The 24,025-nt window shown below is 46.2% G+C and overlaps 1 protein-coding gene across 6 annotated transcripts in view; it reads right to left on the bottom strand.

Annotated features, from left to right (window-relative positions):
* The window catches only part of LOC109431392 (acetylcholine receptor subunit alpha-like), a 681,325-nt gene that overhangs the window by 214,298 nt on the left and 443,002 nt on the right, over positions 1 to 24,025 (bottom strand). For all 6 annotated transcript variants that reach the window (XR_009996235.1, XM_062845640.1, XM_062845641.1 and 3 more), the window contains one exon: positions 18,356 to 18,871. Coding sequence is in view for 5 of the 6 variants with exons in the window: in XM_062845640.1 (XP_062701624.1) it covers positions 18,356 to 18,404 (49 nt within the window). In the remaining variant the exon portion in view is untranslated. The remainder of the gene's footprint in view (positions 1 to 18,355; positions 18,872 to 24,025) is intronic.

Genomic DNA, 24,025 nt, shown 5'->3' with positions numbered 1-24,025 from the left:
ATGTGGTGCGCAGCGAGCTAGGTGGGTCGATCAAGTGGAGGACGATTTGCGGACTAGTGCGGAACTGGAGACGGACAGCCATGAATCGAGTAGAATGATGGCGACTCCTACGTACAGAAGAGGACACTCAAGCCTTAGTCTGTCCGGTAAGGTAAAGGTAACTAAAAACAGTCGAACGGAATAGGTGGTCATTGAAGTTTGAGTTCTAGTAAACCGTTTGTAAGTTAATAAAATCGTGTTTTGTGACTGCCTTTTGTATATACAAAATAAGCCACGAATCAATAAATCGTAAAACTTCACTGCTCTTCTACAGCCTTTTTCCTTTAAAACGATGAATTGAACTCTGCTGTTCGAACCAGTTTCAAACGCGGAACCCTACCTACGACAGAAAAGGCTCCCCAGTGTTCGATTCAGAAAAACCAAACTAGGAAAGCGGTTAAAGTGGTAGTACCAACCGCACCGTCGTCGTCGGTCACAGCTTCTTTAGTCTTTTGTTCTACTCCCCGGTTCAACCCCCTTCACACCAATTGGTCGAATCCCAGCAAAGAAGAAGCAAAGGCCGGCGAATGTCGCCCGAAACCATTGTCGTTCAGAGGTATTGTGTGTTCGTATCCCCCAACCCCCACAAAACGAGCAAACTGAACATGAACATGGCACCCAACTGGAGTAGGGGGTTTTGCCCGGTTCAATAGTTGTATTGTTTCGGGATTATCGTCCGTTCAGTGGATGGTGGTGATTTTTTCATATGTGGTCCTTTGGAAAAGTGTTGGACTGAAAAGTGCTCCGAGCCCACAGCCCGAGCCCGTTCCAGTTTTGTGGTAATCGAATCATTTTTAGAGGTCTTTTACCACATCTATCATGCATGGAATGTGTGGTGCTGGTGTGGTATGCTGCTGCACAGTGCTTCTGCCCTATATAGCGTAACCGCAAGAATGACATTAATTTGTGATGGAAGAGATTTGTTAGTTGTCCGGGACCGACAGCTCAATTTCCCTCGGACCGCAGGAGTCTAAATTTGCGGTGCTTTGTGATCCAAGCTTCGCAGAGGATAATTCATATTGGATGGAAATCATCAGTATGCGAGAAAGTGTACTTATTGGACAGAATTTTTACTTTTGGCACATTCTGTATACATTCGTCATTCGTACAGCATCTAGGCATGTAAAAAAACGTAAAATAAATTATTGTTAGGTTCAAATTGGATAAAGTATAACAAAAAGGTTACAAAATCAAACGTTCCTTGTTGGTTGGAGTTTCGCAAAAATTTATGAAATTCCGAAACGATTCAGACGATAGCCAATGAAACGGCGGTCTAACCAAACTCGTCTTTATACATATTCTGGGTAAAAGCGCCCGGACAAACAAATAAAACGTGTCCCGCAGTTTCTCCAATACCTACACACACCGGGCATTCACGAAGAACCAGGATGACCGAAACTATGTAGAAACTGTCTTAAGTTGCCATGGCCCGAAAGAACCTGTGACAGATGAATTGTTCCATCCCCTGGCGCCTGCTATCTATCCTTGGAATCGATTTGTTGTTCCACCTCTCATGCACGCTGTCATTTGGTCATTGACGTAAACCTGGACATTTCGGAACACTCTATATCCTTCTCAGTCAGGATGATGGCAGTGTATCGTGCGGCACGATACGGTACGTGCTTGTCATCTTTAGGAGCAGTAGCCTGTACGAACTTTTCAGCTTGTGGTCAGTACTTTGTGCCGTGTTCCATACTGAAGCCGACGATGCCTACACCTACTGGGAAATTTAACCTTAACAGTAGCCTGTACGAACTTTTCAGTTTGTGGTCAGTACTTTGTGCCGTGTTCCATAGTGAAGCCGACGATACCTACACCTGCTGGGAAATTTAACCTTAACACCTCGTCGTATATGATATTCTATAACACCAGGCCCAGCGAAACCTTGTGTGAACAGCTCGATCGACCACCGCGAAGACGTATAGCAGGTACAAAAGAAGACCCCGTTTACTATGGTAACCACGAACCCTCTATAGGTAGTAGACACTAACTCTTGCCCGTACGAGTACGTCTGGTACTGCGCATGTCGGCTCCCAGATATACGAGCTTAGTGTCCATTCGCATCGCCTTCAAGACGTCCAAGTACTTGGACTGCTCGGTCTTGATGACGAGCGCGTAGCCTTTCTCGCGCTTGGCACCTACTCTTTAACGCCTTCTTGGTTTGGCGTCCCTGACTTCCTCGACCTGCAGCTTCTTCTTCTTCCTCTTCCTCTCGACCTTAGTACAAGGGGGTCCTCTTCTTGGTTCTCCTTCTTTGTGGTTGCTGAGGGCCTAACCACGGTCGCAACACCCTGTTCCTTTCCATCGGAGACGGGCCAACCAAGGCTCACCCTTCTCAGCTTTCCGGTACGCCTGGCTGGGGTCCGACTGCGGGCACCGTCAGACAGCTTCTCACCTGACGGCTGCCTCAACAGCTTCTGCGAGAGGGTCACGAGCAGTCGCACCCGCCACACCTTTTGGACTTCCTGCGAAAGCGAAGGCCTCCGTCTGGGTAGACTTCGTAACCTTTACTTTAATCGGTTCTGCCGCTACTGCAGTCTTCGCGAGTCTCACGTGATCCTGCTTGGCATCGTCCATCGACTTACAAAGTAGCAACAGGGCCGTTTTCAGGTCCTTACCTATGTTGGACTTCGTGGACGCAAAGTCGATGATCTGGCCAAGCTGCTGCTCAGTCACCTCGATCGCGGACAGTCCTTCTCTCTTTTGGTTGATGACCCTTTTTTTTTTTTTTTTTCTTCTAAACCATAGGGGGATAATCTGCTCAACAGACACCCTAACAGAAGGTTAGGGTAGTGTAGGTCTGACAGGCCGTCTTCTACAACAAAAGTAAAATCCAGGACTACTCTCTCCTCGTACCCACTAAACCATTCCTATGGTCGCCAAACCCTACGTCTCTCCGGAACCACCAAGAAGGTATTGCTTCAGAGAGGGGCTAGTGCACATCGCACCCACAAGGTTAGCTGCGTAGCCTGCAGCAACGAACTTCGATGACTCGCTTTGGAGAGTCCATCACGGTAGCATGCTGGCGCTTAGCCAGTTTCCCGAGTGGTCCTCGCCACTCCCTTTGTCCTCGGAAGGCGGGCAGGGTCAACCCCGCCCGCGCCCTACTGCTGAGCGGACATCAAGAACTGATGCCCACGTGCAACCCGATCTGACCTGCCCGTAAGGAAGGGTATCACTACCCTTCAGGCCCTATCAGATGCACCCGTAGGTTGCAGACAGCAGGATCTCACCTACCCCGACCCTTGCCGGGGACCCCTTTCCAACCGCGGGCTCGCATCCAACCCAGTAGACCGACGCCACGACAGCACCACTACCGGGACTTCCTCTCCGCGGCCACTTAATCGTTGTAAGGGTCGATCTCGACCGCAGGGCACCGGTATGACCTACGAAGCCGACTCCGAACCCCTGGACCACCTCTTGTACTGCATCTGGACTAGCCATTCTCCGAGTCCACGCGCCACCTCCTCTGTAGCTTCCAGACGATGTGGGTAATAGCCGTTGAAACGGCGTTCCAGCCAAACTCATCCCTACACATCCTCTGGACCAAGTTGTCCGGAGTTGTGTCCTCCCCGCATGTGGCAAGCATGCGGTCACGCATTGTGCGAAAACGCGGGCACACGAACAAAACGTGTTCCGCCGTTTCCTCTAAACCATTGCACACTGGGCATTCGGGAGAATCCGCATGCCCGAAACGGTGTAGATACTGTCGGAAGCAACCATGACCTGTAAGGACCTGTGTCAGGTGGAATGTGACTTCCCCATGGCGCCTATTAATCCAACTATCTACCCTCGGTATCAACCTATAGGTCCACCTTCCTTTGGTGGAACTGTCCCACGCGCGCTGCCATTTGACCATAGAGGCCATCCTGACAGTCCTGCGTATGCCTCTTGTGCCGCGCATTTCGAAGCACTCCATGTCCTCACTGATAAGAATGCTGATAGGCACCATACCAGTAATGACGCAGAGAGCGTCGTGTGACACGGTACGGTACGTGCTCGCAACCCTCAGGCACATAAGCCTGTAAGTACTTTCCAGCTTCCGTCGGTAGCATTTAGTACTTAGCGCGGTGCCCCACGCCGGGCCGCCATACCTAAGTATGGATGTAGCAACACTAGCCAGAAGCTTGCGCTTACTGGCGTACACCGCAGAGCTATTGGACATCATACGGGACAGTGCCGCAATAGCTGTGGAGGCTCTTTTACAGGCATAATCGACGTGGCTACCGAAGGTAAGCTTATCGTCGATCATCACGCCCAAGTGTTTGACGGAGCGCTTTGACAGGATAGTACAGTCTCCTACACTGATCTCCGTCTGCTGCTCCGACTTCAGGTTGTTAACAACCGTCACCTCTGTCTTGTGGTGAGCCAGCTCCAGTTTCCTGGACCGCATCCACGCCTCCACAACCTTGATCGAGTGGTTGGTAGTCAACTTTACCTCCTCGATCGTTTCACCGTAGACTTCGAGCGTAATGTCGTCGGCAAATCCGACAATCACCACTCCCACTGGATACTCTAACCTCAACACCTCGTCGTACATGACATTCCATAACACCGGACCCAGGATGGAACCTTGCGGGACTCCTGAGGTTATGTGAAAGCACTTCCGACCCACCTCCGTGTCGTAGACTAGTACACGATTCTGAAAGTAACTTCCGAGAATCTTGTACAGGTACTCCGGTATCCCCAGACACAAGAGCGCATCGGCAATAGCAGACCAGCTGGCGCTATTAAACGCATTCCTTACATCCAGAGTCACTACCGCGCAAAAGCGAATTCCCCTCCTCTTAGGCTCGAGTGCTTTCTCGGCGGTTTTTGTAACCGACAAGATAGCGTCTACGGTGGACCTCCCCTTCCGGTAGCCGTACTGGTTACTCGAAAGACCATTTTCGCCCTCGGTGAACCGCAACATTCTATTGAGGATGATCTTTTCGAGCCCCCGCCGTGTCAATCAAGCATATTGGTCTATATGCCGACGGGTCTCCGGGTGGTTTCCCCGCCTTTGGCAATAGTACCAGGCTCTGCCTCTTCCAAGCTTCTGGGAAAACTCCCTCGTCCAGGCATTTCTGCATAGCAGACCTGAACATCTCGGGAGCCTCTGCAATAGCTACTTTTAAGGCTGGGTTCGGAACTCCGTCCGGACCTGGGGCCTTACCTACGCTAAGGGACTTAGCTATCCCCGCAAGTTCCACATCGGTGACCCTCTCCTCATCGCCAGCCCCAGCCCCCGGCTGTCCTACGAAAGGAGGCCAAGGACTAGGATCATGACGCGGAAAAAGTCCTCCAATGATCCCCTCCAACATCTCTGGAGATTGCTCTGTAGGAGCCATCACACCTCTCGTCTTGGCCATAACGATCCTGTAGGCGTCACCCCACGGGTTCGTATTGGCACTCTGACAGAGACCCTCAAAGCAGGCCTTTTTGCTTGCTCTTATCTCGGTCTTAAGCGCGGCTTTTGCAGCGGCGAACACCACCCGCCGTTCGTTTCGCTCTTCCTCTGATCGTGCTCGCTGCATCCGCCGCCTAGCCCGTAGGCAGGCGCGGCGCAGGTCCGCAATCGCGTCGGTCCACCAGTAAGCCGGTGGCCTCCCATTTCTAGGGTGGACTCGCCTAGGCATGGTCGCATCACACGCACGTGAGAGCACCGCTACCAGCTCGTCGCCGTCTAAACCGATTAAGTTTCGCTCACGGCGGAGCGCCTCCCTAAATACCCCTTCGTCGAAGTATGATGTCTTCCACTTGCGAGGGCTTGGCCTTGGCCTAGCCGCCTCTTCTTCTATCCGCTGTCTGCTGTTATTGTAGTCGATACTGTAGCGAACCGCCAGGTGGTCGCTGTGAGTGTAGCCATCATCTACTCTCCAGTTCGAACTACTTGTTAGGCCAGGACTACAAAAGGTCACGTCAATAATTGACTCCGCTCCGTTTCGACTAAAGGTACTCTTGGTACCGACATTAGCCAAGTCGACATCTAAGATGGCCAGTGTTTCTAGCAGGATCTGACCCCGCTGGTCCGTGAAACGGCTTCCCCATTCCACGGCCCAGGCATTAAAGTCGCCTGCTATTACCACCGGCCTTCGCCCTGTTAGCACGGTCGTTAAGCGGTCCAGCATTTGCGTGAACTGCTCGATCGGCCACCGCGGAGGCGCATAACAGCTACAGAAGAAGACCCCGTTTACTTTGGCGACCACGAAGCCCTCATAGGTAGTAGACACCAACTCCTGTAAATACCCCGACCCGTCGTCCATATCGCCGCCATTTTTCTGGTCCCATCCGCGACCCAGTTGCCGTTGCCGGCGGGTACTCGGTATGGGTCCGATATGATGGCGATATCCGTCTCCCACTCAGAAACTGCCTGACAAAGCAGTTGCTGAGCCGCATCACAGTGGTTCAGGTTCAGCTGCGTTACCTGCACTGTGATTTGTTGTTCACTGCGGCTTTCTTGAAGGCCGGGCACCTTGGGCCACCCATCGGATGTCTGTTGTTCGAGGATTTCCCGGTACAGATCATGCAGATGGGCGGACTCGTGCAGCTTTGGGCCTTATGGCCTTCAGCGCCGCATCGCCTGCACAGTTTGCGCCTGTCGGGGCCTTTGCAGTCCCACGACTTGTGTCCTGGTTCCAGACACCTGAAGCAAACCTCTGGTGGCTCGTGGAATGTCAGGTGACATACACACCAACCCACTTTTATGCTCCCTACTTTAACGGACTTTTTGACGTCCGCCACAGGTAGCTGAACCAAAGCTATCTGTGTCCCTGCTGGCCCTTTCCGTAGCTTAACGGCTGCGGCGGCCACCTGCACATCGCACTGTTGCCGCAGTGCCGTGACGAGCTCTTCCACTTCGGTGATCTCATCGATGTCCTTGACCTTCAGAGTCGCCTCATGTGTCTGAGCCCTCACCTGCACACCCTCACCAAGGACCTCTTCTGCCAGCCTCTTATAGGCGGCGCCCTTGTGCTCCTTCTGGCGCTTCAGCTCCAGGATCATCTCGCCCGTACGAGTACGTCTAATACTGCGTACGTCGGCTCCAAGACCCTCAAGCTTGGCTTCGCTTCGCATCATCTTCAAGACGTCCGAGTACTTGGACTGTTCCGTCTTGATGACGATAGCGTCGCCTTTCTCGCGCTTGGCACCTGCCCTCCTACGCCTTGGCTTGGCGTCCTGCACTACTACCTGCGGATTCGCCTTCTTCTTCCTCTTCCGCTCTACCTTCGTCCAAGGGGGGTCCTCCCCTTGGATCGCCCTACTCTGTGGCTGTTGAGGGCCCACTAGCGGTCGCAACCCCTTGTTCCCATCGTTCCGGGACGGGCCAGCCTTTTCAGGCCCACCCTTCCCAGCTTTCCGGGAACTCTGGCTGGGGTCCGACCTTCCGGCATTATTACCGACTTTCGGGGTAATGATTCGCCTGGCCTTGCGGGCACCGCCAGACAGCTCCTCGCCTGACGGTTGCCTCGCCCGCTTCTGCGATTGCTTGCCCCGTTTGTCACGAGCAGTCGCTTCCGCCTTATTCGGACTTCCTGCGAAGGAGAAGGCCTCCGTTTGGGTAAACTTCGGCACTTTCTCATTTGCAGGCTCCGCTGCTGCAGCAGTCAGCAACGCGAGTGCCGCGTGCTCCTGCTTGGCATCGTCGATCGACGCCCTAAGTCGAAGCAAGGCCGTTTTCAGGTCCTTGCTTATGTTCGACTTAGTGGACGCAAAGTCGATGATTTTGCCAAGCTGCTGCTCAGCCACCTCTATTGCGGACCGTCCTTTGGATCCTCGGTTGACGGCCCTCAACAACCACGCTCCGTCCATAACCTCCACCGGCTGGCTTGCCGGGAAGTGGACTGGAGCACCCACGCTTGAGCTGCGTACGCAACTCCCAGCGCCTATCTCCTCACTTCTCCTTGTCGGAGATCTCATCAACCCGCTTCTTGCGAAGGGGTTGATCCCACCACTATTTCCACCTAGATTCTGATTTTTATTTGACTTCATGATTAAATCCCACGAGTAGCACGGGAAAGAATGTCCACCACGCCAGAGCCCTGCATTAACGCGGTAAGAGACAGCTTACTGTGGGGGGTGCCCAGGTACCCCACAGGCTCCGTTAAAGATCGAGCATCTTTTTCACCCCCTCGATCACTCATTCCTCAGCACGGGTCGCTTGACACCTTGAATTGGGGTTAGTAGTCCTATTCTTAGCCGGCGACTACGCGGCTGACTCGCAAGCGGGGGGGGGGGGGGGGGGGGTGCGTCAGGCCCCAGGACTTTAGTCCCTGCTGCCCAGAAATTGGTTGATGACCCTCATCGACTACGTTCCGTCCAGTATCTCCACCGGCTGGCTTGCCGGGGAATGGATAGGAGCTCCCACGCTTCAGCTGCGTGTGCAGCTTCCTGGTCCTACCTCCTCGCTTCTCCTTAACGGAAACATCACCAACCCAGTTCTTGCGAAGGGGCTAGCCTCGCCACTACCACCACCTCCTACTTGATTTTAGCATTAGCATTAGCATTAGCATTAGCATTAGCATTAGCATTAGCATTAGCATTAGCATTAAGCAAGTCGCACAAATTCGTAGGTGGTACAGCCCTGGATCGCTGTTATGAGGGTTGCATCTTTCCTGTCCGTTATAAAAGCACAAAGATTTTGGACTAATCTCTGACTCTTAGACAAGATTGACTCAATCCTCCAACGGTCGAGTGCTGTCCTGGCCACGTCCTTGCGACAGCTGAGGGATGGGAAAGGAAGATTAGTTGGACACCTCCACCTCCTACTTGATTTTCAGTTTTTATTATTGTTCATTATTTGTAAATTGTAAACAAACTATGCGTTAAAAGCCACATTTCCAATGGGTGTTTAACAAAAAAGTTTTAGGTTACTAGACGATTTTCCACACACCTACCGATACCACGAACCTACCGGGAACATCGGGAACTCCCTGCCAGTAGCAACTGTAATAAAGCGAGAATATTGCTTTTCCCACCTCCCCTCATGCACGCAGCCGTTGCGATATTGTAACCCAGTAGTATCCATATCGGATAGGCGTTTATTGTTTTAACATTTGGCCCAAATTTGCCCAAGTGGTTCGGGTCGGAACGACGACGATGCGGAGCGATTGATAACAAACGGAAGCACACCGACCGTGGAAAGGTTATGTCGTGGGACGACGGTGTGTAACGGAATCAAATCACGCCGCACCGGCGGAGAGACAGCTGGCACTGATACCTAAAAGGGGGAGGGGGAGGACAACGACGTAGGGAGAATATCGTTTACGCTGTTTTCCAGCGAGAGGATGACATCCAAGAAATTGATACATTCAATTGTTTAGACCATTTCCACCCACGTTGCTTGTGGGGAAGTGTTCGGGACCATCTCTGGCACATGTACAATAAGCTAGGTTTACTGGCTTATCAGTTATGTAGTCGCCGGAGAGTGTGCCGTCGGTCGTGCTGTTGAGCCAAATGGAGCAGATCGCTCCAAATATCGAAATTTTATTTATTTTCTCCCAGTTTTTGTGGCTGGGTTTATAGATTACACGGCTTCGTGGGTTGTCCTTTGTTCGATGGATTGGGTAATAATGTCGTCTGTGAAATGGCAGTGGGTTGGCATTATTGTTTTGCTCCCGGCTCGTTTATTCTCGAGTGGGTGGATCGGAAATTCAGCGGAAAAGTCGATCAATTTAGTGGAGTGAAAGGAAAATCCATGAGTTATAAATAGGTTAATAGGGCGCGTCAGGATCCATTCAATGTACAGACCAAAAGCTACGTCGTTCCCCTATTTTGTCATTTCTCTCGCTCACATAAGACGACGTTAAATGACGCAACATTTTATGACATTTTGTAAGTGCGAGAACTGAGCGGGAATCGAAATTGTCACTCTCAGCATGGTCTTGCTGAATACCCGCGCACTTACCGCTACAGCTACTGGGTGCTAGAAAAGCTAATTTATTATATTTTGAAGAAAAAAACAATATGGAATTTGTTGTTATTATTCCTTTTAGATGAATTGCCGATCTGAATATGTATACTTGGCGTAACGTCCCAGGACAAATCCTGGTTCTCAGCTCAGTGCCCTATGAGCACTTCCATATTTATTAAGTGAGAGCTTCCTTTGCATCTGTCCTCTGATCATATCACATGTGTATATCCTGTATATCGTATGACAGGCACAAAGATAATCTATGCCCAAGGGAATCAAGAAACTTTCCATTACCGAAACTTCCTGGACCGACCGGAACAGGGACCAATCACCCCCAGCATAACCGTGCTGAATACCCACGCCTTTATAGTTGTGGCTATATGGGCCCTTATTTTAAGTCATACAAATACCCCAAACTCCACCGGTAGACAAATCAAACATAACATACCAACTAAACGATGATACCGAGGGTAGATAGTTGGATTAATAGGCGCCATGGGGAAGTTACATTCCACCTGACACAGGTCCTTACAGTTCATGGTTGCTTCCGACAGTATCTACACTGTTTCGGACATGCGGATTCTCCTGAATGCCCAGTGTGCAATGGTTTAGAGGAAATGGCGGAACACGTTTTGTTCGTGTGCCCGCGTTTTCGCACAATTCGTGACCGCATGCTTGCCACATGCGGGGAGGACACAACTCCGGACAATTTGGTCCAGAGGATGTGTAGGGATGAGGTTAGCTGGAATGCCGTTTCAACGGCTATCACCCATATCGTCTGGGAGCTACAGAAGAGGTGGCGCGTGGACTCGGAGAATGGCTAGTCCAGATGCAGTACAAGAGGTGGTCCAGGAGTTCGAAGTCGGCTTCGTAGGTCATACCGGTGCCCTGCGGTTGAGATCGACCCTTACAGCGATTAAGTGGCCGCAGAGAGGAAGTCCCGGTAGCGGTGCTGTCGTGGCGTCGGTCTACTGGGTTGGATCCGAACCCGCGATTGGAAAGGGGTCCCCGGCAAGGGTCGGGGTAAGTGAGACCCTGCTGTCTGCAACCTTCGGGTGCATCTGATAGGGCCTGAAGGGTAGTGATACCCTTCCTTTGCGGGCAGGTCAGATCGGGTTGCACGTGGGCATCAGTTCTTGATGTCTGCTAAGCAGTTGGGCGCGGGCGGGGTTGACCCTGCCCGCCTTTCGAGGGCAAAGGGAGTGGCGAGGACCACTCGGGAAACTGGCTAAGCGCCAGCATGTTACCGTGATGGACTCTCCAGGGCGAGTCATCGATGTTCGTTGCTGCTAGGCTACGCAGCTAACCTTGAGGGTGCGATGTGCACTAGCCCCTCTCTAAAGCAATACCTTCCGGAGAGACGTAGGGTTTGGCGACCATAGGAATGTGTGGTAGTGGGTCGAGGAGAGAGTAGTCCTGGCTTCTACTATTCTTGTAGAAAACGGCCTTAACCCCACACTACCCTAACCTTCCTGTTAGGGTGTCTGTTGAACAGATTTTCCCCCCTATGGTTTAGAAGGAAAAAAAATCCAACTAAACGGACGCGTTGTCACCGGCTAAGAATAGGACTACTAACCCCTAATTCAAGCGACCCGTGCCGAGGGATGAGTGATCGAGTGAGTGAAAAAGATGCTCGATCGTTAACGGTGCCTGTGGGGTACAGTATTTCATCAGTATTTCGTCTCTTACCGCGTTAATGCAGGGCTCTGGCATGGTGGACCTCTTTTCCCGTGCTACACGTGGGATCTCTAATGAGTTTCAACAAATCCAATCAAAAACCTAGTGGAAGTAGTGATGAGGCTAACCCCTTCGCAAGAAGTGAGTTGACTAGGTCTGGAGAAGTGAGGAGTCAGGAACAGGAAGCTGCGTACGCAGTTCCAGCATGGTAGCTCCGATTCATTTCCCGGCTAGCCGGGGGAGATTTTGGACGGAGCGTGGTTGATGAGCACCATCAACCTAAAACGAGTCGGGCTGTCTGCAATGCCAATGCTGTACAACAGCTCGGTAAGATTATCGAATTTGCGTCCACGAAGCCCAACATTAGCAAAAACCTTAAAACGGCCCTGTTGCGACTTCGTAAGTCCATAAACGATGCCTAGAAGGATCTCGAGAGACTCGTGACAACTGCAGCAACGGTAGAACCAGCGAAAGCAAATGTTACGGAGTCAGTTTTCAGTTCTGTCGCTGCTGTGGTTCATAACGGACGCACGCAAAATCCATCCCGGATAATAATCGATTGTCTTCAGCCCGTGCTGTTTAGGTAGTGATACTACACGCGCGCTTTGCTTTGTTAGTCCTTTGTTCACTTTCATCGCTGGTCGGCGGTGCATATTGTGTCCCATCAGAAACAACAACAATTTGTTGAAATGAGCGAGGTGATGAATACCGTACAGTTTCGGTTCCCGCCAGGTAGCCTAAGACCCTCTTGGGATGAAATAGCCAAGTTTTTGAAGGAGCTAGACACGGATGTAATCCATATGGCAGCTGCTTATAAGACGGCACATAATCGGTCGCTCTTTATTAAGTTTGTCTCGTTGGACGCTTTGAAAAAGTCGTTGGCAAAGAATGTACAATAAAGTGACCAGATATATTTTGCTCTGATGCAGGACACATGTTAGTCATTTTGTCAGGGTTTCAGTAATTCAATAACTAGATAATTCTTAATATTTCGAAAAATGATGATATTTTAATGAACTCTCTGGACGTAGATGTTTATTAAACAAAACAAAGCCCTAAATTGTAAAAAAAGCAACAATAATGCAAGATAATATTTATGCATTTGAAATTATAAGTTTAAAACTCAAAGTTTCCGAAAAATGAACATAAGGATATTAAAAAATGATAACCCTACATAATTTATGAGGATGTTTTAAAAAGTTGGTAAGAAAGTGCACAACAAGGCTGGAATAAAGCCTCTTTTGATGTTATTTAAGTGATCTTCGCGAATCTATCTTTGTTGGGTTTCCTGGAATTCATCTCTGAAATTTTCAAGAGATTCCTTTTGAAATGTCTGAATATCTTTTCATGAAAAATTTCTGTTAAAACATTGAAATAAATTGTAGGAGATAGTTCAGGAAAAAAAAATGTGTCAAAACAACGTTTATAGAAATCTGAAGATCATTTTCAAAAATCTGTTGAGATGAGGGGAATCCTGGAGGAAACCTTAAAAATGCTTAATAATCCCTAAGACGATTTTGAAGAAAAATTCAGGGAATTCTTTTCAGGCATACCTAGATAAATATCTGGATAAGCTCTCGGAGAAATCCTGAGAATCCCAGGGAAAATCCTGCGGGAGTTTCAAACTAACTTGCTGAAGAAAATCCTGAAGTACTGTAGTAATGGGCTGTTCATAAACCACGTAGACCAAAATTTGGTCATCTCAGATCCCCCTCCCCCCTCGTAGACTTGTGTCCATACAAAAATTTTAAAATTTGTATGGAGCGTAGACTTTGGCTAGAACACCTAGCTAGGCACTCTAGCACCTAGGCTAGAACGTCCGCGTATTTGATCTGCCACCCAAAATAAGTGAAAGCAACTGGTCGGTCGGGCTGCAATATTTTGGGAAGGCATAGTCAGAGAGAAGTTTCCAGCGGAATCTGGTCTTGGACACGGGACACCTACTCACGGGCGTGCGAGATGTCTATATGGAAGTGAAGAAAAATATACCTCCATCAATTGATGTGTCCGGTTGGAGAGGAAATGTATTCTATGACGGTCTTACACTGAAAAAAAAAATTGTTGTGGAAACTACCGATTCCATAGTAAAATTTCTAACCGTACCTATTATTCCACAAGTTTACAAAATAAAACGAAAGTCGTGAACTTCTGTCAACGACCAAAATTTTTGAAGCACAATTTAGTGCTGATTTCGAAACCGACCTTCAAAAAATATAAAGTACAGTCGAACCTCCATGAGTCGATGTTCCTTGACTCGATATCGACTCATGGAGGTAGATTTTTGCATACTGAAAAATAATTTCTGGGTTACTATGATGGTCCCTCAAAAAACTTCCCAACGAATTTTTGTTCCAATACTCGATATTTCCTTGAGTCGATGGTCCCTTCAATATCGACTCATGGAGGTTTTACTGTAGAACAGTTTTTGAGATTTAGCTCAATATCGAGTTTTGCAACTTTTCAAAATATGTAATTTACTAAAATTCAAATATATTGCGTTTTGTTCAACCAACTTTAAATCTTTTTCCATAAATTAAAAGCTGAATACAATACCATTCGGTCATCTGAATACAGGTTTTGCGTCAGATTGATGAAATTCAAGATATGGGCGAGTTTTAGGGACGATCTTCTTAAATTTTAGCAAAATTCCCTAAATTTTTTGAAGAAATGTATTTTTTTCAATAAGAAAAAAACAACTTAAAAATTCTTTCTCGACGTTTATTTGACATATCATATGTAGGCAAGTTACAGTAAAAAATTCAGCTCAATCGGAGCATTGATTACGGAGAATGAGGTGTGTGAAGTGAGCGATGTTGCCTAAAAATAGAACAAAAATTGATTTCAAATCATCAAACTTGTATGGAAAGTCGAAAAATTTTCCGCTCTACTGTAATTTTTTTCCTTCGCGTTTTCGTACTCAGGGCATGATTCTACACCAAAAATGATCATCAGCTTACCGAGTTCAAAAATGCTGTAAACTAGTGTTCTCAACCGACAACAATTTCCAGTTAATTCCACTAAAACACTGTCAACTTAACTAACAGTGCAGATAATATTACTAAAAATAATCTTAATTTAACAAATGAGCATTGTATTTTTAACCATACTGTGTTGTAAAATGCGTGTCCAGGAAAAAATAACAATGTTTTGTTGTTGAGACGACTACGCGTTTAGTTAAATTTACTACAATGCATTGTAAATTCAAGCATATTTCAGTTACCTTAACAGATTTTGTTGTCGGTTGAGAATCATAGGTACGGTTAGTAATTTTACTATGAAATCGATAGTTTCCACAACAAAATTTATTTCAGTATAAGGATACTTGCTTCTTATGTCAAGCCATAGGATACCGAAAAGACTCGTTCCCGAAATAAGACAGAAAAGAAAAAGGAGAAGACGCTTTCGTATGCTAGAGTTGTGGCTGGTGTTGCAGTGGAGCCAGTTGAACAGGAATCGATAGAAGCTTTCGAGGACGACATCATCAAAGTCCTGGAAGAAAGTTTCGCCAAACCAACGGATACCACGGATCTGGCCCAGGTTCTGGCTGTAGCTAGCGAAGATACTGGAATAACGGATAAGGAAGATCTTAGAAAGCAAGGTGTAGCAGCATTGGAGGAAGTGGGTCAGGCAATTCTGAATGCAATGACCAGTCCAGTGGCGAAGCAGCGACGAGCTCAATTTGCTGCCTCAGGATCTGGTTCCTGCTCTGGTTCGGGTACGGCCCCAAGAAAAAAATGTGCGCGAAAAATGTATTATTGACATTGTATTGTTACTCTTAAAAGAATGTTTAAGCACCTCGGCTCTGTAGAGTTTTTGATTAAACATCGAGCCTTATAAAGAAATCTATTGGATAAAAAAAAGGTTACGGAGTCTACCCGGACGGAGGTTCACTTTCGCAGGTAGTCCAAAAGGTGTGATGGATGCAACAGTTTTCGATAAGCACTCGCCGAAGCGGATGAGGCAACCGTCAGATGAGGAGCTGTGTGGCGGTGCCCGCAAGGCTAGGCGGATACTAACCGCGAAGGCCGGCAGTAATTCCGGCAAGTTGGACCGCTTTGAGGCGTCTCAAAGCTGGGCCCTCAGCAAAAGAGTAGGGCGAACCCCCTAGGACGAAAGTCGAGCGGAAGTGGAAGAAGAAAAACTGCAAATCAAGAAGATCAGGAATACCAAACCAGGAAGGCGTAAAAGGGTAGGTGCCAAGCGCGAGAAAGGCGACGCGCTCGTCATCAAGACCGAACAGTCTAAGTACTCGGACGTCTTGAAGGCGATGCGAAGCGACGCCAAGCTCGTGGATCTGGGAGCTGACGTGCGCAGGATCAGACGTACTCATACGGGTGAAATGATCCTAGACCTCAAGTGCGACAAGGAACGCAAGAGTGCCGCTTACAAAAGTCTGGCGGAAGAGGTCCTTGGCAAAAGGGTCGAGGTGAGGGCTCTTAACCCTTTGGAGCCGGAGGGGTCAATATGACCCCAGCGATGAAACCGAGCATAAGAAACGTGATCGAGGCCAGCGAAGTTACGGCAGCGAAGGCAAAACAATCCAGCTCCAAAGGGTTAAAGCAGAGACGATTGTGAATGTGAAGAACCTGGACGAGATTACTGCAGCGGAAGAGCTCGTCACGGTACTGCGGCAATAGTGCGAGGTGCAGATAGCCACCTCAGCCGTTCGGTTACGGAAGGAAACGGCAGGGACACAGTTAGCCTTGGTACAGCTAGCTATGGCGGATGCAAATAAGTTGGTTAAAGTATGGAAGCATAAGATGAATTGGTCAGTATGCCCACTGATCTTGCACGAGCCGCCGAAGGTTTGCTTCAGATGTCTGGAACCAGGAACCAGTCATGGGACTGCAAAAGCCTGACAGGAACAAGCTGTGCGGGAGATGTGGCGCTGAAGGCCATAAGGCACAAGGCTGCACGAGTCCACCCATTTGTCAGATTTATACCGGGAAATCTGCGAACAACAGGCACCCAGCGGGTGGTCCAAGGTGTCCGGCCTTGAAGAAAGCCGCAGTGAACAAGTCACAATGCAGGTAACGCAGCTGAACCTGAACCACTGTGACTTAGCTCAGCAATTGCTATGTCAGGCGATTTCTGAGTGGGGGACGGATAACGCCAGCATAGCGAACCCATACCGATTACCCGCCGGCAATGGTAACTGGGTCGCGGATGGGCCCAGGAAGTGGTGGCGAAATGGACTACGGATAAATACCCCGACCAGGAGTTGATGTCTACTACCTATGAGGGCTTCGTGATCGCCAAAGTAAACGGGGTCTTCTTCAGTAGCTGTTATGCGCCTGCGCAGTGGCCGTTGGAGCAGTTCACGCAGATGCTGGACTGCATGACGACCTTGATGACAGGGCGAAGGCCGGTGATAATAGTGGGTGACTTATATGCTTGGGCCGTGCAATGGGGAAGGCGTTTCACGGACCAGTGGGGTCAGATCCTGCTAGAGATACAGCCCATACTAGATGTCGACCTTGTAAATATTGGTACCTGTAGTCGGAACGGTGCGGAGTCAATTGACGTTAATTTTCGTAGTCCTGGCCTAACAAGTAGTTCGAACTGGAGAGTAGACGATAGCTACACTCACAGCGACCATCTGGCGGTAGACATCATACTTCGACGAAGCGGTATTTAGGGAGGCGCTCCGCCGTGAGTGAAACCTACTTGGTTTAGACGGCGACAAGTTGGTAGCGGTGCTCTCGCGTGCGTGCGATGCGACCATACCTAGGGAAGTCCACCCCGGCTTACTAGTGGACCGACGCGATTGCGAACATGCGCCGCGCCTGCCTACGGGCTAGGCGGCGGATGCAGCGAGCACGATCTGAGGAAGAGCGAAACGAACGGCATAAATCAAGATGTTTTGTTATGTCTGTGTAGTGCATTTACATACAAAAAAAAAAATGTATTCATCGTCTCTATTTACTTCCCTGAAAATAGTGGAATAAGAAACAATTGAAGCCGTAATTCTCCATATATTTTAAAAACAAAAGTGTGCATAACCACCCGCATCGAAGTTTTTTTTTCCTAAATGCTAAATTTTTGAAGCTGATTGTTATTGAATGGATGCAATGGATCAATATCAGCTTTCTGAATGAAAAGCCACTGAACGCCAACAAATAGTGCTTAATAATTGAGCAGCGGAAACGGATTGCACAGCGTCCCAAACGTCGAGACCAACCCACAGACAGAGAGCTCAGAAAAGGCTGAGATCAGCGTAGCATGCTGAATCACGTTCGTTTTTTTAGAATAACTTTCCAAAAGCGCTAATGAATCATGTTATTATATCTTTTAAGGGTTTGAAAAAAGAGATCTTTGATTATTGAGTATTTTTGCTTAAAAAAACTGGTTCATTTTTTCCTTTTTTTGTCTTATTGTGATTCTGCATTAACAGGCATCACCTCTTAATTCCCATGTAATTACTGGTTTTGAAAGTCCTTCAATTAAGGGCTGTGCATACGTCGCTGAGAGTAGTTGAAAAATCTGAGTGATGAAATTGATGAAAACCGTGTAAATTAGGTTCGTTTAAAAAATCATACGAGTTTGCAGCCATCGCCACCCGGTAAAAAAATCACACGGAGCTTCCCTAACCAACACGCAACGTGCGATGACAGTGAGCTCTCGTCGTGGTTGGCGAAGTTCCAACGTCTGCGCGAAAAAAAAGCTGTTGAAATATGGACCAGTGCCCAAGCGATTGCCCTTTTGGGAAGGATAACGATAGGAAAAATTTCACGCCTCTCTACTCACCTGAAACGGCAGCGAATATGATGAAACTAACGCCGTGTAGCAGCCTCATCTCATCTCCCTGCGTGCAAGCCAGCGTTGTTGCGCAACGGGAGACCGAGCGGTCCACGGACTGCTACAGACGACTTCTGTCCTCCGCCGGACCCACTGCTATTGCGGCTGCTGCTGATGCTGTTGCTGGCAGTGGCGACCCAGTCCACCGACTCCACCGACCACCACCACCCCCACCACCGTCGACGGGTTGCCGTGGGGGCGACAATTTTGACGATTTTCTGTCGCCGGCCGTTCGGAACTGAAAATCGGTCAACAACCACCTCAATGATGAATGGTATCCAAACTGCTGCTGCTGCTGCTGCTGGCCCTGCTGATCTGCCTCCGCTGAATGCCGATGACGACAACAAGGACGACGAGGACGTCGCTGGATTGTCGCTGTTCACCCTTCTTCCGTTGCGTTCCGTAAGGTTCCACTGGCAATCGATGGGAAAAAGCAATTTCCGGTCAAGACACGATCATGTTTGTCTGAAAATTCGAAATTGAAAGAAAAGAAGTGGTGAGACGAATTGGCAAAGAACGAAGTATATAAATCGTGCATTTTAAATTTATTGCCAGTGACAATTTGGATTGAGTTATTTGAATGTCGCTTCTTCGTACTTCCTGGTGCATAAACAACGATTTGAATTTTTGCTTTTCTACTTTGCACTTGTTTAAAAAGAGAGCTTTAATCGTTTAACATTTTAATTTTAATAGCTGAGACGGATGCTGATGGGTGATGTTTTGGTTGTTATAAGAGATAATTATTGTTTAGAAGTAAATGATGTCCAGGAAGTGAAATTTATTGCAGTGATGATGTAATGAAATGACACTTAAAATAGCACTCACTCTATTGAAGCACCTGCATTCTGGCAATTAATTAATTTTGCTAGCGTTATCATCACAACAAGCGATTACGATTGTTTGCTGAGTGTTGTTACTGTTCGGAATTGTACTGTTGTGAATCCGACATAATCGGGTCACCAACATACAACTGTAACTCTACAATGCATTGCAGGTTGGAACTGGATAGTAAAGAAAAACGGTTTTCTTCCAATATGTTTTGTTTGATTGATTGATTGATTGATTATTTTAAAATATTTCGTTCTAAACACTTTTTATACTTTAAACAGCACACATTTTTGTCAAAGACGACAAAATCATATCTCTCATATTTTCGTATTTTGGGTCCGTTTTCTATAAAAATAATCCATAATTTGAAAATTTATTTAAATGCGTTTATTCACCATTGAAAGATGATTATAAGACCTTTTGAACAAGACAATACGATTTAAAATCAGCTTGCGCCATTTTGACACGTTGAGTGTCAAAAAAAGCTATTTTTAGAAGAAAACCGTGAATAAAGTTCAGATTACAGAACTTTACTGTCTTTGGATAAAAAAAAACTGCTCGGAGCAAAGTTTTTGCGAAAAATCTATGTTTTAACAGTTATAGAAAAAAAAAAACTTTTTTTTAGGTGTCACCTTATTTTTTTTATTTAAACAATAATATCTCTGAAAGCATAATAGATATCAATATGGTTTCTTTGGCAAAGTTGTTCAGAATGAAGTGCTTCTCAACTTTGAAGAACAATTCATTGCTCTATATGGGAACATGTTGATCTTCAAAACCATTTAGACCAACCCTAATTTCTCATTACTGAAAAAAATGTTCAAAAAAGATGAAGAAACTTGCATGAAGACAGCATACAGCTAAAACTAATAATTTAGGCGTCAATTTTTTTCACCCACGGCCCATGCACCATTGAGCAATGATTGCTTCTTCCGTGATTAATCTGATCTGGTATCAATTGCACTGTTCGAATACGCTGTTACTGATAGGTAGGGTACCACACGTGCTACCAGGACAAAACTCCTCGGCAGGCTTGGCAGAGCAACGGCTTGCCTTTCGAGGCCGGGTTCTACATCAACTTCTTTTTCTGGCTAGCGCGATCTGGAGCACCTTTGCTTTATTAGTGGATCTATTTGGCTTATCAGACCTCGGATATGTGGGGAGTGTAATAAAGAAACTAGTGTGATACAATTCTGGCGATATATTGCCCTAGCCGTTACAAATCTCTGTGTGGGCGTCACGTGTCATGTGATAGTTCCTACACCACACGGCCGGCCGACAACTGCTGTACGAACGGGGAACAGCCGTGGATGGAAACCGGGGATCTGATCGTAGACGGGACTTCGAAGACGCTACTAGTGTGAATCGAACCGAATTGGCGCACCGGTCAATGGATGCCGGAATTACAGCTTCGCAGAATCGTTCACGGCTCTCGGTACATTTAGAGCTGTAGACCACCGAGTTATGAAGAAGTTGGATCAATTATTTTTTCTCTGCGCTCCAGGGATGGATTGCTAAGGACTTCTAGTCCTTCAATATCATGCGGGGTCGACCTGACTTAACCCCTGTTTCACGTGAAGCTCAACGGGTCCTATGTATACAAAACAAATCCACTGTTAGGCCTAATATTCTATCTGCGACATCCTTTTCCATACCTGATTAGGTTTACTCTAACTCTCCAACTTTACAACTCTCCAGTTTTTACTCTCACTTATCCTTAAGTTTTCATCCAAAAATCTTCAATTTTGCTTTCAGTTATACAGTATTGTTCCGATTATATCACGCCCCTTTTAAAAAATTATCTTAAATATTCTACAAAATCTACACGCCTTTTTAACACTTTTAACGTTGCAAAACGTGCTTTCAACATTCATCTTTAAGAAGAGGGGAAACACTTGCTCTAAAATGTAACAGTAAATTGATGAAAAATGAAGGACTGACGCGCGGAGGGCGTGATAAAATCGGAACATTACTGTATCACTTCTTTCTGCACAGCTTAAAATTGTTACATCGAGTTTGCTGTAACAAAATGACCTCCATCGCATTCAACACAATACTTCATCGGTTTTTAAACTACAGGTTGTATAAAAATTAGGGTCTTGGACCATTCGGGCAGGTGTACCTATTTTGGGCACTTGCCGCTATAACTAAGTCAATTTAAAACCGATTGACTTGAATTTTCGTACAGAGTTAGATACTGTACGTGCCTAACTATATACAAAATTTCAAGTCCATCGGTTTAAAATTGACTTAGTTATAGCGGCAAGTGCCCAAAATAGGTACACCTGCCCAAATGGTACAAGACCCTATTTTATGCAAGATCTAATGAAATGAAATGGATATCTAAACGTTCTAGTATTTCTGTCACGTTTAGTTTTCAGAACTTGTTTCTGTCTGGGATGAGGTCTTTGTACAAAGTGGATGATCCTATTCTTTTCACGCTAGGTAATCCCTCTACCGTCTAATTGCCTCTCCCTGTCCCTTTCTATCTTTTCTTCTTTCCATATCCACTGAACTCTAACTATTCTACCGTTCTACTTTTATGTTCTTGTAGTATACCGTGGGAATTTTGTGTACTAAATCTAGGGGTATGCATAGGACATTTATATAATTCAAATATGTATATACACGTAAAACAAAATCATTCTTTGGTTTCAGGAATAAGAGTCCTCTTTATTTTTCTCGTCTTTAGTTTTTATATAATTACACTTTTCAATTTAGTCAATACATAGATAGTTGAGTTTCATCGAATACAGATATGGGAAAACTATCTAACTTGGCGTCGGAGGCGTTACTTTAACAACCATCTGTCATACGGTCTTCTGATTGGTTCGTCGGTGTCAGCTTGGATTAACCGTCGCGTCGTTCTGTTCTGTTTAGTTCGCGAGAGTAAGTTTAGAGTGTGAGAGCGAAACCAATGTTGTAGTTAAATTCAATCAGAACTTGAGAGTCTATGAATGTTTATTATTTCTTTAGTGGTAGGCTATGGGAAATGGATTGGAATAGGATGATGGGAAATAAATTATGCACTCTTCTAGTAAGGATGTTTGTACTTGAAGGGTTTTGAAATGTTACCATGTAAGATGGTTTGGAAATCATCGTTCGTCACCTAAGCCAAGTGTGTCATGTTGAATCTAGAGTGTTTCTATGGAATTTTAATTACGTGTGAAAAATAGGCAGTTGCGTACAGCACACACGGAAACACAAACACTTCAGGTTTTAACAGATAGGATATACAAATTAACACACAATAAACAGTCTTACTGTTACAAATGGTAACAACACAAATAAATAAGGGCTGAGACACTCCACTTATTTTCAAAGTACAATTCAGGCAAATCAAACATCACTAATCTAACCTTACCGGCCAAGTCCTTACAGTCAGAGTATAATGGTTGTTGCTATTGAAGTCCGAGATCACCCTGCGTCCCCACAACCAGCACGAATAGGGTGTTTATTGGTGGGGGAAATGGAAAATACCTTTGGTCAGTGATGCGATTCATGGATAAAGAATAGTCGTTTTGTGTTGATTACTATGAAGATGAAGCAAACGGCACATTTCGCTTGGTCACATAACTTGCTGGCGTTATTCTATAGTTTGACACTGTGCTGTGGAAGTTGGAACGAAGAGAAACGGCTTTTTGAATTCGTTTTTGGTTTTAGCAGTGACCATGCACATATGAATATTGTTGCGTTGTATGTGTAGAGAAGAGAGAAAAAAATAGATAGAAAAATACAAAGTAGGTGGATAGGGACGGTCCAGGGATTAAATACAGGACCATCTGCATACAAATTGGAAGCAGTAACCACTAGACCACCAAGCCAGTGGCAAAAAAATGGAAGATATTTTGAACACAAACTTCTCCATCCTGGGCGGCTCCCAAGTAACACCGAAAACATAATCAGAAGTCTTAAACTAATCATTTTGTCCTATAACAGTTGTTTAAAAGTTTTTCAAAACAAATGTTGCCTTGTATAAGTCATATTCATGATTCCAAAAACTAGTCTTCAATGATCTCTTATTAAAAAGTCGTATTTGAGTAAATATTTTGTCTTTTCAAACAAATCTGACATGTTGATATCAATTTTGCTGGATATGTTCTAATAACGTTTATTTTGCCGCAATATGACAAGTCTGATTAAGTTTTATATTTGTCTTAATATGTTCATCAAACACATTCTCGGTAGGGACTTTCGGTTCTTCAGATTTGTGCTCATGAAAATTCGAGCTGTGGCTTCGTCATATCTTAACGTTTCGCTAATAAATGCAAATACATCACAACACTCCAATTTATTGGGTTTTATATTACAACATAATTCCTGTATTGCACGCGAACTTTCAATAGATTCTTCTCTATACTACTGCCGTCCAACTTACCCGATTATTGTAATAAATATAGCACTATCAGGAGGATTTGTTTTGCTATTTATAATAATGGTATAAGTTTGCTACTATTTAATGGGGTCAATAGTGACGTAGATCGCAAAGGAAACTTCCTTAAATTTCTTTATGCCTACCACACGATAAACAAATGAAAGCCCCTCTACAGCTCAACAGACTCAATATGTTTGATAAGTCGTATTAGAGTAATATTTTCAGTCCTACTTCCAATACTTGTTTTGGTTAAGTTATGTCGAAACATAATATGTTTCATTTGTTCTTATGAAGTCATATTCAGGGTTTCTGCAGTATGTATGCAAACATGTGTAACATGATGACATATTCAGTATGTTTCATAAGTCATATATGAGTAACATTTTCAGTCTGTCTCTCATTACTTGTTTTCGATG

This window comes from Aedes albopictus, chromosome 1, assembly GCF_035046485.1.
Source record: "Aedes albopictus strain Foshan chromosome 1, AalbF5, whole genome shotgun sequence".
NCBI classification, from domain to species: domain Eukaryota; kingdom Metazoa; phylum Arthropoda; class Insecta; order Diptera; family Culicidae; genus Aedes; species Aedes albopictus.
This window is presented reverse-complemented; position numbering and strand designations above follow the sequence as displayed.